The 18,962-nt window shown below is 38.8% G+C and overlaps 1 protein-coding gene across 6 annotated transcripts in view; it reads left to right on the top strand.

The window, feature by feature from the left end:
* The window catches only part of MYO3A (myosin IIIA), a 126,572-nt gene that overhangs the window by 46,541 nt on the left and 61,069 nt on the right, over positions 1 to 18,962 (top strand). For 5 of the 6 annotated variants that reach the window (XM_075082622.1, XM_075082621.1, XM_075082625.1 and 2 more), the window contains exons 6-9: positions 8,920 to 8,996; positions 10,287 to 10,432; positions 12,106 to 12,171; positions 12,587 to 12,742. In XM_075082622.1, the coding sequence (XP_074938723.1) occupies positions 8,920 to 8,996; positions 10,287 to 10,432; positions 12,106 to 12,171; positions 12,587 to 12,742 (445 nt within the window). Of the gene's footprint in view, positions 1 to 8,919; positions 8,997 to 10,286; positions 10,433 to 12,105; positions 12,172 to 12,581; positions 12,743 to 18,962 lie in introns of those variants that run through there. The other variant, XM_075082624.1, reaches the window with a different exon arrangement.

Raw genomic sequence — 18,962 nt, 5'->3', positions numbered from 1 at the left:
GAAAATAAAATGTTGGAGGACTCATTAGATCTTTGGAATTCAAGCCTATTTCTAACTACAAGAGTTCCCATGATTCCCCCCAGTTTGCCTAGTATTGTCACTGTGGGAAAGGTGATACTGAAAAGGATTGGCACTGTCCATTTTGAGTTTCTTCATAGGCATTTCATTAATGATATCTAAATTCTCCATCTCTGGATAAGCAACAATACGTAGGAAATATCGAAGGTCTTTCATAGACAAAGCAGGTTCCAGTGGAAGACATGGAAAGAAGGTAATGCAGTCTCACTGCTGCTGGCAGATGGCGGAAAATTGCAAGCTGACCTGCATGCAGTTAATAGAATAATGACTTCAAGGGTTCCTTTAGTACTGTGGATAAAGAGATTGCATAATTAAAACATGTATTGTAACACTGATGGAATATATAGTGAAGGTGAGGTGGTTTTTGTACTTCAAACTTGCTTAGTTTGCATTTTTCTGCTTTTGTTTCAAAAGTTAGAAGTGTTGTATTTAAAAGTTGCATGTGAATATTGTCTTTTCATTCCAAATACAGTTTCGGAGATACTTTGCATGTAGTTAGCACAGTTTTACCATGGATGTATAGTAACCTGACTCAACTAGAGATTTAACCTGAGTGCGACTCACTGGGGAAAAAATGGATTGAGGGAGGGAATACTCTGTTGCTTTATTTAGACTGAATATACTGAAAAACAACATTACTTCATTTAATACTTGGACTATTTCTTCCATGTAATTTGGAAACCACAGGTAGACAGAGGTCAGCGTTTGTGTTTGGAATGTAACAGGGTTATTATTTTCTTATGGAGAGAATAATCATTCTTCTTTTAAAGATATTTAAGTCATCCAAAGTTAAGAGCCAAGTAAATCTTAATGCTGGCATTTCTGAATGACCTTCTTATTATCCAAAATTGTGATTTGGTGAGACAAGCCAAGACACTCTTTTTGATAGTGTATTTTTATATCAACTTTGGTTTTACTTTAAAATGCATACATAATTTCATTTAGGTAATACTAAATGTATTAAGTTCATTTCATAATTCATAATTACATTTCTTGGAGTTTTTTTCCCCAGAAAGAGCATGTAGTCATTCTGCCAACATTCTCTGTTGTGACTCGGTAGCAGTGTGCTACTTCTTACAAATTATGTTATGTTTGCAATGCTTTATCACTATTAGTGATCGGTAACAATTGATCAATATAAGTTAGACTGCATAGGTATTTTTGTTATGCTTTATTGCATTATATTCTTGTCTATTCTAATACAGAAATACAGAATATTTAAAATTCTGTGACTGTACTAAACAGGTTGAGTTTTTGAAGAGTAGATGAGCCAGCAGCTGCTATAACGACAAAGTGAGAGTAGTAAAATCAGTTATACTAGACAGTATGTCCAAAATGATAGGGACAATCTCAAAGTAATTAATGAGTCCATGGTAAGACTCCATCTTAATAGTTCCATGTGCTTAATTGCTCACCCCTCCTGCTTTTCTGATGCATGAAGGAGCTTTCTGCTGGTCTTGTGGGGAAGGCACCTGAAATCTTGGGTCGGAGGCTGGGGAGGGAACCACAGCACTGAGCTTCATCCTTTCATCTTGACAGCTCAGCAACTCTTGTGTTCCCTTGCTGTGACACAGTGCTGTGGCCTTTCCCTACCACAAACAGGCTTGATAGATGCAGTCTGTTGACTGCTCACAGATCAGCCTAGCAAGCCTTGTGTGGCACATGGCACTGCAGAGGGAGAGAAGTATCACAGCACTATGCTGCAGATGCAGCAGGTTGGGCTGCAATGGACTGTGAGTCTAGAGCCACCTTGTGCTCGGTGAATAGGTTGGGAAGTCAGTTGTGAGTGATCCAAGTTTGAGTATTGGGGCATTTTGGGGCAGGACATTTTCATCTCTGTCCCTTTTAATATATATCACGGTTCCCAGCCTCGCGTGTCCTGCTGACATTGAAGAGGAGCTCAGCATGACCGTGAATTGTTCCAAACTTTTGTACATTACTTAATCTGGAGTAGTCAGAATATCCTACTGCATCTCTTTTTTCTTGCCCTGCATTAGCTATAAATGCTGTCTGAATCATTCTGCAAAAATGAAACAATTAATTAAAATAATGTAATTTGAAAGTATTAAAAAATAAAATAATTTTCTTTCTGCCCTTAGCTTACTTTAAGCAATGAATCATAGCAAGACTTGTATTTGCCGTAGTCATTCTAGCATGCATCCATAATAAAGCTGTCCGCTTCACTGATTCAGATCAAAACCAGACTATTATTGTGTTGTCATTTCTGCATGCCATATAGCATGACATTCACATGTTGCTTCTAAGAAGCATTTATTAGGGGACTATGGCAGAAGCCAATAAAAGTAAAAGACTTTGAAGAAAGCTTTCTTCATGAGCAGCTTGTCAAACTGCTTTGAACGCAATCAAAGTAATAATTCCAAATTTTTCAAACCAGGGTTAGCAGGGCTAAGATGGATTGCATTGACTTGAGCTGTGGAACATTTTCATTGTTCAATGTTTAATTCTTTGTTGAAGGCTTAGTCCTTAAAAACTTATTTTATGGGCCATGTGTGAATGAAAACCTTTGTGCTGTCCAGTAACAACAAAAAGAAATCATGTGGCCAAATGCCGTATCCAGGATAAGCTGTTTACTTGGTCTTTCAAATATTTTCTGCTACTAATTCGCATAAAGATGTTACTGATGGCTTAAGCATTAAAGAAACTTGACACAGAAAGTTGGTGTCATATGCCAGAGACACATGAAGTGAGAAAATAGGCCTTTCTGGCCAACAAAGACTTCCTTTTGGTTTTCTTATGGGCCACAAACCAGTAATCTCTTGAGGTTAATAGAAACCCTCTGGTCTCACGTGTGTATACTGAAACCCATTCATTTTTACCTGAAAGTTGAACCCAATGACTCATTTGTACTGAAATATCCCAGTTCTTAGGTTTTTAAAATATTCTGTCCCATCAGCATAGATATTGCCAGTAACCCAGATAATCTTAACTGGAAAACCATGTTGTATAACAAGGAGAAAAATCTCCAGGGTTTTCCCAGTCATATAAGGAAAAAAGTCCTTTTTGGGTCTCAAAAGTGGCAGTCAGTTTGAAATCTAATCTGTAAGGAAGGCAGCATCAAAGAAGGAGGACTTTCCTCACCAGCATACTGCACCAGATTGTGTATAGCTGCACAAATCCCTGAGGCTCCAGAGAAGACTAGTTCTCCTATCAAAATACATCTGGCCAATTGTACATCAGGAAAACAAATGTTCCTGTGCATCCCTTTCAGGAAACCAGCTGAAGCCCCGAAGCATGAGATTTGATTAGAATCATTGGCCTTGTGCCGCACTGAACTGTTGAGCACGTGGAGGGCAGCCCGTGGCTGCCTGCTCTACCGGGCACATTGGAGAAAGGTTGCACTTGGAATCGTAGACCAAGGGAAGTTAGAGTATGCCACCACACTGTCCTGCCCAATCTTACGTAATACAAAAGTTCTTGAATTTCTTTAAGAAAGAAAGCTGTATTAAAGCTTTTTATTTAAAAAAGATTGTGTATCTCACAAATGTAGTGAACATTCTGCTATTTTTTTAGGTTGCTGTTTGCTGGTTTTTTATCGCTATGTACCTTGTAGTGATTTTGTTTCTGATTTAGGATTTTCATTTTATATGCCTAAAAATGCCATTCCTTTGTCTTTAATCCTCGTGATGACTTTACTGTGAAAACCACTGGACTTTTATTCCTTCAGTTTTCCTTTTATATTGACTCTGTTGTTTATTTTACAGTATAGACTCACTGGTTATTATCCCCCTTTTACTCCATGACCCTTAGTTTTATATTAAAGATGACGGATTTTTCATCTCCCAGGCAGTTTCTATACGTGATCATCTGGATACTAAGCTTTTTATCTTTTTGGAGTTGTAAAGGGCCATTTGGTTAGCTTTTGGATATGCGCTATTTCAGTTAAAGATTTGCATCTGCAGTGCGTGTTTTCCTAAGTAGTTGGGAAACTCTAGTTTTCCAATGGCCATTGTCTTGGCAGTCTGTTTCATCATTAAAACACTATGTACGTTAAGACATAATGACAGGGGATGTGGGTGTTGACAAAGGACATGGAAAAGGCTGAGGTACTCAGTGTCTTCTCTGCCATGGTCTTTACTTATAAGACTGGCCTTCAGGAATCCCAGGTCTCTGAGACCAGTGGAGAAGTATGGAGAAAGGAAAACTTACCTTGGTAAAGGAATATCAGGTTAGGGAGCTTTTAAGCAAACTGGACTTACACACATCCGTGGGACCTGACGGGATGCACCCAGGAGTGCTGAGAGAGCTTGCCAATGCCATTGCAAATCCACTCTTGATAATCTTCAAAAGGTCTTGGAGGTCAGGGGAGATTCCTGAGGACTGTAAGAAAACTATTGTGATTTGGTGAATTACAGGCTGGTCAGCCCCACTTTGAACCCTGGGAAGGTGATAGAGCAAATAATCCTGGAAATCCTTTCCAAACATATGAGGAAAAGAAGGTGATTGGGAGTGGGCAGCATGGATTTGTGAGAAGGAAATCATGCTTTATCATAACATAATGTAACGTAACACCTTTCAACATAAAATGCTGCTGAAAATTGTAAATTTTGGCTCCTTTCAACTTTGTTTCCTATTTATTTTCATCATATTGATCAGAACCTGACTTTAGTTCTAGATTTAATTTGAGCACTCATCACTGAGCAGAAGTTCTCAGGCATGCTTTTCTGTCAACAGCTCACCCAAGGAAACAATATTGCCTCTTGTTCTATTCATTTAAGAGTCTGGTTTTGAGGTCAGGTGATAGTCTATGAGGAATTCTGAATACTGACATTATTTCAAAAGGGTTCTGAAACATCTCTTGTGAAGTCATCAAACCAACCACTTGTGACCTTATGGCCCGTTAGTAATGTTTTCTATTAAAATATCTTTATGTTTTCTGTCTATGCTAAGTAATTACACCTGGGAGAAGCTCTCTGATCTCCCTTTACAGTCTTAGTGAGGATGCCACCATACTTGCAATATGGTAAATACGCACCTGGTATGTTGTGACATTTGCCATTTGGACTATCAGTATGACTTCGTTTTAATCTTGTTATTTTCCTGTTGTATTTTGTCATTGCGGAGGATGAAGGATTTATGTGTATTATTTTTTAAGCATTCTGTATGCATTTCAGCTGATCTGTCTGAAATTATCCTGTCTGGATATGTACTATTACACAAATACAACCTGAAAGAAGGAAAAAAAGAAATGAGACAGCGTCAAAGACAACAGCAGTTACAGAGGAGTTGAGTTGTGACCCCACCATTGTTGCATGGGAAGTAGCTACTTCTCTGTCTGCATCTTGACAAGAATGGCAACTTCTTCTCAAAGTGAAGTTAATGGTGCTAACATAAAACCTTAAACTGTTAGGACCTGTTGCCTCCAGATCTAGTACCAAGGTGGAGCTGACTGATTCATGAGAGACTGCCTTTACACCATTGGACAGAGAGGCAAGGAAGGAGAGGCCAATTTTTGCAGCAAACACCATGAAACAGGAATGCCAAAACATCCGCCAGCAGGCTCAAGGGGAATGCAGTGTAAGATGCTGCTGCTGTTTTACATCTGTTTCTCTAGGAGATTTAAAAAATGTTAGGAAATATTTCAAAGCACTGCAGCCTGTTTAAATCTGCAAGGTTAACAGTGTGAGCAATGATCGAGTTGCAGGCTCTTGATCAAAAAAAGGTCAGAAAAAGGGTGCTTTGGTAGGTAAGTGAACACTGAAGGCACAAATAAAGAAGGGTTATGGAAGAGGTAGCCAGAGGCAGTGTGATAGCTAGAGTGTAAGTCCTTTGGGGTAAGGCCTGTGTTTTTATGTAGGGATACGTGGCTAGCATGTTGGGAATACAGTCTCCCTGCTGCATGCCAAATGTGAATTTAGTAGAATTTGCTATGGCTCGTCGTTCCCCCATTATCATCAACCAATAATATGTGCACACTTCTATCACAGGACATAATCATAAAACAATGTTGTACAGCCTCCCAGTTTAGCTCAGAAGAGTGTCTGCTCAGATTGGGCACTACTATGAGACAGACCTTTCCTATTAATAGGGAGCTCATTTCTGCAGTGTTTTTCTTTTATTGAGTGCTGAGGTCATAATTAGGTGGCTTTACTTTCAATATTATTCCAATATGCCAGCTTTTGCAATGAAAAGCTTGAATCATACTCATGGTGTAAGCCAGCTAATTTCCAGTTTTTATTAGTAAACTAATGCCTGAAAAAATAATTTTAAAAGCCTTTTTCAAACTATATGCACAATATTTTCTTTTAGGTATGGTGTGCATTGGTACTATTAATGCACTTATTTATTAAGCTCTTCACTTTCATAAGATTTACAATTTGTATGTAATAAAACACCGGTTTGTGATATATTTTTAGATTTTCTTAGGAGAATATTTGACTCATTTTGCAGCAAGCAGTAGTAAGGGAGAAGGGGGAGGAGCACAATGTTTCTGTTAGAAAATATACAAGTGAAAAAAAGCTGGTCAGCTATATGCTTGACTGGTTACTGAAATGCTGGAAGAAGTGTTGCTATGTGTGGAATTACATCATCTTTTCTCTATACACAGAAAAAGCCCAAGGAAATATCATTTGCCATAAGACCTACCCTCCATAATCTGAAATGCCACTTTACTGCTAAGAGCAAAAGCATAAAAAAACAAACAACAAAAAGCACACAAAAAACCCGAGAGCCTAAAGAAAGTAATGGTGAACAATTCAAATTAAATCAGCTTTTTACTGAAGTAAAAAATGGGAAGAGGAAAAAATACTTCACTTTATTTAATAATTACAGTTCAAAGAGAAGCAAAAACCAGTGCATAGACAGAATATTTTGCACATTAATGTTCCTTTTACATTTTGCTCCTTACCTCTACAGAAAGTTGTGATTATTTATAAAATCTGACACTGGAATAATAAAAATTCTGTTAGTGCCTTCCTTTGACTGCAGATCTGAATCCTGGTTCCTCTTCCAAGACTACAAAAAAGAGCTTAGTACAGGGGACTCCTACAACATGCAGAAAAAGGAGAGGGGAGAGTAGCCTTCTCACCCTCCAAAACCGAGGATCGCATAATGATGTCCGTTTGCATCACTACAAAAGTGACAGACCCGTGGTGATGTGTGCTTACTCCTTGCTTTCTAAATGACATATTTTGCTGAGGGCTTGGAACAGCCACAGGCTCTGTGAGCCGGAAGCTGGACCTCAGACAACTGCTTGAGGCAGCAGAAACAAAGCCCCTGCTTAGCTGAGCCGAAGCAGGATTGATGGACTTTGTGCTAAGACTCCCATTGTCCAGCTTCCCATGGTGCAAACACTGTGTATTGGACTTTCTGCAGGCACTGAGAGAGAAAGACATTCAACTTTCTCAAGCCCAGAGTAGACTAGAGGGAGACAGCCACACAAGCAATGGTTGTATTTGTCTCAAAGGAACAGGCAGGATCTTTCTTGCTGCCTTTTTAGCAGTTATATACATTTCTGTCATGCACGAATGCAGATATTTTGTGAATCAGAGCTGAACACATAGAGTGAAAGCATAGATCAAGCTCTCTATGGTTTCTTGACCACCACTGAAGAAACCCCAAACAATCAAATTCTATCTATAGACAGAATTCTGTCTATACACAGAGGTTTAGTTAGTATTTCCACTGGGCAGTTAATGTGAATTGCTCCTATTGTGAACCATCTGCAGGATTTTCAGGAAGATAAGGTCAAGCGTGTTCAAGCCACACAGTATAGAGTTGAAACTGGCCAGTGGTGACCACTGGAGCTTCATGTATTTCAGAATAATGAAATGGCACTCACAGAGCGAAACCGAGGCTTTTTGCTTCTTCAAAAAGAAAGCAGATGTATGTATGAAGGCAAAATAAGTGAGCATCAGTGACAATCAGACTGAGGTTGGAATAAGAGTAGAACGCAGCACCCTTCTTGCCATCATGACATCAGCACTTCAGAATATGCCTCTAGTAGACCTCACAGTTGGCTATGGCTCGTAAATCCATAATAGTTCAGGCCATGGTAGCGGCGGGGCTGGTTTTCTCCATGTGTTGTACACACTAGAGATATTTCCAACCAACACACTCTTGTTTTGTAAGGAAGGAAATTGGTAGCAGGCAGGTCAGAAGTGTGCTGCAGTCACCTGAATTCCTAATATTTCAGTGTCTTTTAATTTAAAACCATAAGGAATCTTTAGACTTTATAGTTCACTTTCTAGCTCTTGGCCTGAAATAGTTAATTCCTTAAACTACAGCTCATGCTACAAAGCTGATTTGCAGGCATTTGATGTTGCTTTGAGAATGGTCTTTGAGCATGGAGAGACTTCTGTTTTTGTAAGAATTTTCGAGGTTTCACTGTTTTGTTGTTTCTTTTTTATGGCAGAGCAGCTAAGAGATGAGGATATGTATCTTTTCTAGTGTTCAACCTGAAATATATAAATAATGAAACAGAGGTCTAGTGTCAGTGCTGAGCATTAAAAGAAAAAAAAGAATCCGTGGAAGGTGTAGGTTTTTTTTTCCCTCCTTGAAGTGCTTTACCTAAAATAGGACATAGAAACACTGTAATTAGCCAGTCAAAATATATGGAGTCAGATTACTAATGAAATGCTCATCTGGGACTAAATCCCGGTCCTACTAAAGTCACTGCAACGAAAGGATGTGGAGAGCCTCAGCTGAAGTGCTTGAGTACCTTTGAGGACTGGGCCTCTCTTTCCCGAGAACTTGAAAGCTATAGTTGAGATTTGCCTGCAGAGGAAGTTGTCGCATGACAAGACGAGGATGGCATCATTCAGAAGGACTGTCTTGGATGGAAATAACAGTTTCTCTGGTTATAGCTGCATTTCATTCTTCCAGGTGTGTCTGCTCAGCTGACCAGCACTCGTCTCCGTCGGAACACCTCCGTGGGCACCCCGTTCTGGATGGCTCCAGAGGTTAGATTCGTGTTTCAAAACATTTTGTCACTGGTATTTGAGCTGCCACATTCTGCATTTCTGCTCTTCCTTTGTCTTTCTTCCTGACCACTGCACCTTTCACCACATGAAATAGCAATGTATTTTTAGAAAAGTGTTTTGAACCTCTTTCCTTACAGGTTTGTAAGGATTAAGTTACAATTGGGTTTATTTTTGAAATTACAGTGTTAAAGCCAGGGAACAAGACACTGAATTGTTAAAGGGGATAGAGTACTACCATTGATCCTTTACAGCCTTCCAAGCTCTGAAACTATAGGTATCTCATCTCCTGGTGGATGGAAGGAGCCCAGGGTGGTACTGTGACACTTTATAGCTTTTATTTTGGGATTTCTACACCTGGGAAGTTTTTAATACTATATATCCATAGCTGACAGCAAGAAATGGAAAAGGTTATTATGAATAAATAAGATGTATTATGTATCTTTGGAGGTTTTTCCCGCCTGAAATCGAAGCATATAAAGACACATTTTAAGCTGAGGCAGGAAAAATATTTTGTTACAAACAAGCCTATGTACTTACACTATTTGTGTGCACACAAACGCATATACATCTATTTATAGCACATGAAACTACTCTGTTTATACACACATATTTTTATAAACACACTCCATTTATACACATTGTTATAGCCATGTAGCTAACGGGATACATGATGGTTTAGACCTGTAGCTAATGGGATAAAAAATTCCATATTCATCTGGCATTGTGGATGAGCTGAAATGTATATGAAATTAAATACATTTGCTGTAATCCAGTGGTGAACACATTGTCAAGAAATTAGTTTGATCTTGAAATGGGCTGATTTGGCTGAATAAGGACTCAGTAGGAGACAGTGAATTCAACTTCTGCTTGCCTGCTTATTTCATTGCATAAAGAGAGCAGTATAGCTCCAGTAGTTATTTTGCAGGAAAAATCCATGGAAAAGAGACATAGGGTTGCTGAGTTTCCTTCTACATCCCTCAGCCGTGGGAGGCAGTTTACCACCTTCAGCTGAAAAAGCCAAGGATTTGCACCCTTTTGTCAGGTCAGGGAACATTTGGTCAGAGAACCTGGTGTTCACAGACACCTGCTTCCTCTAGTTCCAGTATTGCTTATTTTCAGCAACAGGATGCTTTACCTTGCTAAATGTGTAGAAGTCTCTTTATTTCACCCAGTAGCTCCATCCTGTAAGAGATTCCCCCAACTGTGGGTATACTTTTAAATTCAGACATTTGACCGTCAAATGACCATCCCAGTCTTTTATTCCAACAGGTCATTGCCTGTGAGCAGCAGCTAGACAGCTCCTATGATGCCAGATGTGATGCGTGGTCACTGGGTATTACTGCAATAGAGTTGGGAGATGGAGATCCACCCCTTGCTGATTTGCACCCTATGAGGGCACTCTTCAAAATACCAAGGTAATATCTTAATGTGTTCATTTCTTGCCAGGTTAGATTGAATTTTTTCCTTAACTGTTACTTTCTTCAAACTTAGACTGTTTTAGTATGTGCAGTTTCTTCATATTATTGATACTAGGAGAAGGTAAAAAATTGCCCAGCTTTATATTCTGCCCGTTCTGCTTCAGCCATGTGTGCACATTAAGAAGTTCAGAGTTGATTGTGGCTACAATTGAGAAAAAGCCATAAGGCTTTCTCTTGTATGGACCGCTGCCCAATATATATATAAGCACAGGACTCGGCTGAGTCCCATATGTTCTGTTACAGAGGATGATTTACGATAGAAATACAGTGTCTGAGTATGTCACTGTGGTGAACAGGCCCCATACCTGTACTCAAGAGTTATTCCATGTCCTTTGAAGCTAAGTATTGTTCCATGGCTCACATACATTTAGGCTGCCACCATTCATTAGCTTGTGCTGGTCCTGGCAGTTCCAGTGCTGCTGTCCTTGGGCAGTGCAAATAGCAACTTCTTTCACGTTTTCTTTGAAGCTGGAGATAAAAGTACCAAAAGTGCCACTTACAGCATTTCAAAGAACATCTGTCACAAAGTCTGTAGGGGATGATCACACAGCAGTTTGTGGATTTCAGTCTAACAGATGAAGTAGTGCCACAACAGATGAGACTAGGTAGTATACCTGAATGCTTGAAGTCCTTTTCAGCCAAGTCACCCAAATTAGATTATATTACCTTCAGGTTTAAGAAATCTTGACTGACTTGGCACTGAAGCAAAGCCTGAATACTCTTCTTACCTTTACTTGCTCTGGGAAAAGCAGTTGCAAACTGCTGTTGTCAGTAATCTCAGCTAGGCCTTCAAAAAAAATCTGGTCCATACTATTACGAATTTTTGGCAATTACCTTTTTGGCCCTGGAGCAAATATTACTAAGTAAAACCTGAAAGTGGTAGAGTAAACATTAAGCAGCACTTAAATGAAAGCAGTTATGATGATTAATCAAAAATAGACGGAAGAGTCACCTCATCTATAGGTGATTCCTTTAGTCTTCCTGACTGTGTTCAATGAAAATGGCACCTCTGTTTGAATGGAAGGAGACTGTTAAAACAATTTGAACCAAATTAACACCTAGAACAAACAGGTCTACCTCAACAGAAAAGAAAGAAACAATTTACAATAGATCTGTATTTAGTCCTTCACTTGACCTCTAATTATCTTCTGATGAATGAGAAATAGTTAATAAAGAGCTAGTTCCTTCTGACATTTTGCTCAGCAAGTTGATTAATTCAGTACTCCTGGGAAAACCTAAAATAGAATTTCTTTTAAAAAATACTCCTAAGAAAGTATATTGTTTCAGGCTTTGAAAGAAAAAGCTTACTATTGCCAGTGAATAGTGATTAATGGGTTGTTAGTTTCATTTCCATTTATTGATTTGAATGAAAAAATTATAGTGATTTTTTAGCTATGCTTGGTAGATCACCTCCATGCTATTTCTCCTTGTTAGTTATGTAAAGTAGGAGAACCAGTGAGGCAGTGTGTCATCTACCCATGCTTCTTTTACCAGTGGAAATCAATATCTTTTTTCAGTGGCCTTCTAAAACTCATTACTCAGCCTGCCTTCACACATGGTTTTTGTCAGGTGAGTAGTTTATTAACTTATCATCACACTGACCTTTGCAGGAATCCTCCTCCAACACTGCAGCAGCCTGAACTGTGGTCACCTGAATTCAATGACTTCATTAACAAGTGAGTAACAGCTGAGACCACTGTAGCTGAATATAGAACATGTGTAAATGTCATGTGTAAAATATCTTTATATTCTCTGTGGAAATGTGTTGCTACTAATGTTTTTCCTTAAAAACCTAGTTTGTAAATCCAGTTTGACTTAAAAGCGAGGCTCCAGATTTTAAACATGAAATAACATTTCAACACCCTTCATATTTCTGTTTTTCTCAATTTAAAGAACATTTAGTTTTTAAATGCGGTAATTTAAGTTCTTGGGCTCATCAATTCTGCAAAATCTTGCAGCTTCCAGTACAGAGCTGTTGTGATTAAGATTGATGTATTTACTGTGGAGGGGAGGTCTGAATGAACTTCAGACAAGTATTTCAAAACTTAACAGTGATCCCTCAGTGATCATATGCTTTTTCTGCCAGCACAGGTGCTTGACTAAAGATTATGAGAAGCGTCCGACAGTATCTAGTCTTTTGCAGCATGATTTTATTAAGCAAATTGAAGGAAAAGAAAACGTGCTACAAAGGCAACTCATGGAATTTATTGATGTTCATCAACAAATGGGAGTCACTGAAAAGGCAAGGTAAAAGCAGCTAAAAAGTAGACCAGCTGGAGTAGTTTTGATACTTTCACTGTTTCAGAATGGCTGGCACTCAGAGAAAGACTCATCTCTCATAAGCTTAGCTGGTCAATAAATGGGGAGCTTAATCTTTGGGGTGTCCTATAGAGCCAATGGAAAGAGAGGGACATCATGATTCCTGTGTGAAGCTAAGATTCCTGTGTAAAGCTAAGATTAGGTGAAATTAATGTTTGGCATTTTCTTACATTTGCATCGTCGGCTAATGTTCAGTTTAAGCAAGTATGCTAAAAGTAACTAGTCAAGTTCCTTCAAGAATTGGATGCTACCAACTGAAAGAAGTGATAGTTGTACCAGACCTTGTTTTGCAAACTTCAAATCTTATGTCTTATTAAATAGATACTTTATTTCTTCCACTATTACTTAGTAGTATCCATTCTGCGTAAATCACTTAGCACCTGATGGCTTTTATGTAGAACAACTGAAAATGGCTTGGCACAATTTTACAACTTTAAAAAACCCCACCCAGTACACTGAAGTAATATATCAGATGTGAAATGTAATAGAAGATTGGTATTGATGTACTAATGGTGCAACTCCTGTGCTTCAAGGTAAAGGATGACAGGTTTTTTTTTTTTAAATGGAACATAAAATTTAAAAGACATTTTGGCATTATCATCTGTATGGAAAAAACCATATTAAAATCTGCCCCATTTCCTTTCACACATATTTATAGTAACAATATATATAGCAGTCTTCAGTTCTGATCTTGGAGAATTTTCTATTTACTCTATCCTTTGAAGATAATAATAAAAAATATATTTCTAAATAATTTGTGATTTTCAAGTTTTCTTGGACTTCATGTAAGTGGACGTGGGATGAGTAGTAGTTTCTCTTTTCTGGCATTTCAGTAAAAACCTATGTTCTTGGCTTAAATTTAAGCCTCAGACTGGATTTGTATGTTCTGTGTGGTGCAGACTTGACATTTGCTTAATCCAGAAAGATTCTGGAATTGAAATAATCTTATTCGGTGTCAGTGCTGAGCACTAAAATAACAATGTACTCCAGAATTTAAAAAGTATTTATTTATAAAACACAGGGAAATGATATGTGGTAAAATAAGTCCAGAACACTAAATTATATGAATCTGAGTCCTGATAACACTTGTCACACTGGTCCTTTCAAAGCGTAAATAATTTTTGAAAATCAAGTTCTAAGTGAATTAAGTATCATGAGCTTTTTTATCCATTTTATAGAACTCACATGTTTGTTTTCTGTCAAGCCCTACTTTTTTTTTCAAAATCCTTTCATTTTTTCATGTAAATGCTGCATAAAGCAAATTACATGAACTTTCTTTTCCTGTACAATACAAACATAAAGAAAGTGGCCCAGTTTGCATGTGAAAGAGCAATCAAATGGCACAGGAACAGGACAATCTATAGACACTTTCTCTGTCCTGTCTAGAGTGTTTTATTAACTGATCACTCTTCATATGAACCAGAGTTTAAGGGAATGTATTACTATGTGGTGATGCTACCTATGCTTTTACAGTTGATCAAGTGTAATTTCAATGTGAATGTTCCCAAAGGAAGATGGAACTTTCTTTCTGAAAATAATAATTTATTGTCTGAATCTGTGCCAAAAGAAGTATAGTACTTTAACTAAGGGTGTAATTTAAATGGCATGGTTAAAGTAGTAGCTTGGTGTGTAGTGTCCATATTTCAGTTTAGCAGTTTAAAATATTAACAAGTAGGCTGATACTAGTTTAAATCTCATTTCCATTGATTTAACCAAATCTTTTCATACCTGAGATCAGTGAAGGTAGTAGGAAAGACTGCAAGTCAAAATCATATTTTACAGTCACTGTACCTATAACCCCTTCAGCTTTAACACGTTTACTGTCTACATTTGCTGGAAGATTGTCTTTCATAGCAGTGAATGCATAAAAAAGTTAGCCTTCTGCTAAGAAGAGTAAAAGTACCCATCTTAATATCTGTTGCTATCTGTGTACAAGCAAGAAAAGCAGTCATTATTTTCCAGTAGCTGAAATTCTAGTAAAGTATGTACGTCACTTCACTTCAGAAGAAATTAGAATTCCAGGACTGTAAAGGACGTTACTAAAGAATGGCATTTGTTTTTCCTTCTGTTGAATGATAAAAAGATTCTACAAAGATCTTTGAATTCAGTAGTACACTTTTTAAAAAGTCTTTAAATATTAATCATATGTATCTTCTGACCTTCAATCTGCACAGAGCAAATGGTGTCAACAGAAGTCTGTACAGAAGTCCCATGTAAATCTAATTCAGAGTCAAGACATAGGCTGTGTACCAACAAGCCACCTGGAGGAGTATCATCTTAAACTCTCCTGGCTTTCTTTTCTTGATTTTCCTGTTCTGGGACTGTTCATACACTGGTGTTAGGGCCCTACTGTGGAATTTCTGAACTTTCACTGGTTGCTGCCAACTTTCCTTGTAAAGCTCCCTCCTGATCTCCAGCTCACGCTCTCTCGGTCTGTAATTTGAAGGCATGGTTCTCCTGTTTGTTGACACTGGGAAGCAGGTAGTTTAAGGGATTGAAGAACTCTTCCACTGAGGGAAGAAGTCCTCATACCTGTGTCATGTTGTATAAATGGGCATGCCATATACACTCAAGAAATTTGGTAATGTTGACTGAAAGGTGAAGGTAAGGAATCCAGTTATTTCTCAGTATGTGCTTCCTCTCTTCAAATTACACTTTATTAATAAAAATTTTGTATTTCAAAAGAAGAAAGTAAAAGGCCTGGAAGTTAATAGCTGAGGTCAGGCCACTGGGTCTTCCTGTGTACACTCTTCCTGTTTTCACTCATAATCAAATCACCCTCTTTGCCCAGCGTGCAGAGGTGTAATTTGGCTCTGACTGCCTTCAGCAGTGGTAGCCTGTTGTGGCTGTGATTCTTTCTTGCTGTTTGCTGAATATGCAGTTGGTATAGTTCAGAAAGAGACCATGTTAGGTTATGTCATATTCTCTGAGGTTTTTGCAGAATGCTAGATCCTCAGATCCAATCTTTGTGCACCATGCCTGCTGGGGAAGGATGTGTGATCTCTAGTCCACCCTACAGCCATTGTTAGCACCATTGTTCCTGAGGTATTTTCTAACTCTGATGAGTCACTGAATCATTAGGGAGTTGCACTGGGCCCTCTGAACTTTCCCATTATTGTTACTATTCTAGTGAAGAGCAATCTACTTTTAGATCGTTGTACTGCATCCTTTCCAAACACATAGCAAGAGGAACAGAGCCCACCAACCTCCGGAGTAACCAGAGAAATCTCAGCTTTCACTGATAAAACTTTTAAACAGCAATCTGCCATAGACCTGCTCCAGACTTAATGAAGGTGATGGAAGATTGTACTCGTTTTTAAGCAGCCTCTGAATAGAGTCTTATAGCACTAACATGTCCTGTGGTACTCAAGGCTCAAAAAACATGAATACTAGCAATGAGCTTTATTACAAATTCGACTTTTTGACTTTGAGCAAATGCAGTACATTTTTCTCGGAAGTCATCACTTATTACGCTAAAAATCCTGTTTGCAACTTAACCTTTCCAAGCTCGGATCTCAGGTTGAAGAAATTACGATGGGAAGAGCATGAGAAAATGTCCCTTGATAGAATAACATTTTCCCATAGCATCTTGACTGAAATGCATCTAAAACCTTCTTTTTGGAATGATGACGTAAACTATGGCAGATAAGTTTGTGTTAGGGAGGAGGTGAAGCAGGCACAGTTGCATACTAAGTGTTTTTAATCTGTGGCTTTGTTGATTAGCATTTGGGTTGTCACTGAACTGTGAATTCCCAGTGAGCGGAGTCACTTTCAGGACAAGGACTCCTGCAGGAGTTGCTGTTATCATGGCTGCAGAAAAAAAAAAGCCTTGTTTCATTGTGCAACTTCATAAGGTGGTATTTGCCTCTTTTCAGAGGGGTTCATGATTCATAATCATCTTGATACTTCTTTTCCCTCAGTCTTTTCAAATTGAGGAACTTTCAACTAATAGAAAAAATTCTGTTACATCCTCGTAGGATAATCTTGAGGTTTTATACAAATAAGCTTCCCATATCTGTAAGTCCAGTCCTCAGGACCACCTAGCTCTTTAAATATAGTATTTCAATTCTTTTCTGTGTTGATAGTGACACAAAAAGCATGATAATGGAATTTATTGCACAACCTTTAATGAAAATAAGACAAATTCTCCAATGAAGAAATAATCTCATTTGAGCCTGATCATTCACCTTTGAACACTGCTTAAGTTTCCCCTCACTTTTAGCCAATCCCTGAATCACATACTTACGTTCTTGTAAGTCACATTATAGCTGTTAACATTTATAGTTAGTGATGAGAATAATTATTAGAAATGAGTGCTGCATCATATACCCAAAAACTGTTCTAAAAATATACTTCTTGCTGGGCCAAATGAGGGAAAAAACTGCATTGTAAAGAGTTTTACTTTGCAACAGAAATAGCTGTCTTTGAAATGGCCTTCAGAACTGTCGCATCTACACCTGACAGTCAGGCTTGTAAGCCTTTTATCTTCAGTTGTTTGGCTGTCTTAATCTTGACTGCTTTTACAATAATCTCTGCAGAAATATGCAATGATTAGTACAATGTGTATTTCCTGGGAATTATGACTCATTCCAGAAGAAGCTGCATATGCAAGGGATATTCACTGCACGTAGATTTCAGCAACTGACACAGGTTCCCAGGTTGAGAGACTCATCTTTATATGCCCTCTAAACAAATATGGGAAAGACACCCATTCTACTGCAAAGAGATTCAGTGCAAGGTATTTGGGGTGAGCTGAATTACTCTCCCAAGAGTTTGTCCTTCTGTTTTGGCTATGTAGGGATAGCACTGAAATCTAGTGACAGGGTGCTAAACAGATGCTCTATTTAACTATTTTGAAAGTTCATGGAGGTAAGTTCATAGAAGTTCCTGTACAATATGCACAAAGGTAGTTGTCAATTTATTCACCCTTATTAAAAGCAGGGAGTTTCCATGTGGTTTCCTTCCATGACTTTCCCTGATTGCACAGACTTGTGTCACTTGTTATCTGGGTGTTCTCTCTCACTCTGTCTGACTCATCCTGCCAGTTAAAAGCAGCTGATAGCAAGCCTCAAGCTCAATTCTGCAGGGCAGGCTGTAGTGGAGAGTAGAACATCAGACTAGTTTGATAGAGGCAGTATGAGGAGCAGAATAAGACAGCTCCCACAGAGTCCAGTGCTGCCTTGGTCAAGGTCTCCAGATGAAATCTGTAGCAGAGCAGGGGCTTAAACCTGAGACTTTGGAGTTCCAGACTAGGTCTTGAGTACTTCAAGCCACTTCTTCCTCTCCTGTAACTCAGTGTGAGCTTTGTTATACCAACATGGAGTATGTATTCCTGTTCTGAGGACACTCCTGTGTTGGATGGCTATGCTGCAAACTGCTCTTAGGTTGTAGAAGCAATGAAGAGTTTCTGGCAACACAGGCCTTAGAATAAGCAATCTCCAGTCCCATATGCTCCTAGCTAACACACATCTCTCTAGCAGAGTAAGAATGCGGTTCCAGTCTCCTTCCAGACAATACAATGGGCAAGAGCAATGTCTGAATAGAGAATAGTTTACCTCCTGAACCAAACAGAAAAAAGAAGTTCCTCCTCCTGCATTTAGGACTCCCTGGGAGTAACGTTCTGCAACTGCTACTTAACTGTTGTGTCAGTCCACTTGCTCAGCAACTCATTTCTCTTGAAGGTGGGATACCTCAGCAGGCATCGCTTACTTATGGAGCATCCTCTTCATCTTCTCAATATGGTTCTCACTGTAGAGCTCAACTCTCAGCTTGCCAGGCGTGGGACTGACGCATGAGGGCAATAAAGAACTAATCCCAAATAGTCCTTTCAGAGGTCTCTTATTTGCTCAATTAAGAACACATATTTTTCGCTGAAATTTGTCAGAGGATACAGCCATTTTGTGAGCCTATTTTGAAGGACCGATAATCTGTAGGGCCCTGCAGGGCATGCAGTTTTTTGCAGGGTAACTGGCAGAGACTTTGGCAAACAGATTTCAATTTTGCAGACCAGGACATGACCCAACTGGCTGGACATGGGCCGCCCTGAATCAAAAGCCCTGGAGTTTTGCTGGGCAGCACTCTGCTCTCAGCAACATTGAATAAGCTTGAGAACAGCTCCCTGACACTGCAGCCAGTGCTGTGCAATCAT

Source organism: Phalacrocorax aristotelis, chromosome 2 (genome assembly GCF_949628215.1).
Source record: "Phalacrocorax aristotelis chromosome 2, bGulAri2.1, whole genome shotgun sequence".
NCBI lineage: Eukaryota > Metazoa > Chordata > Aves > Suliformes > Phalacrocoracidae > Phalacrocorax > Phalacrocorax aristotelis.
The sequence above is the reverse complement of the archived record's forward strand: the minus strand, read 5'-3'. Positions and strand labels throughout refer to the sequence as shown.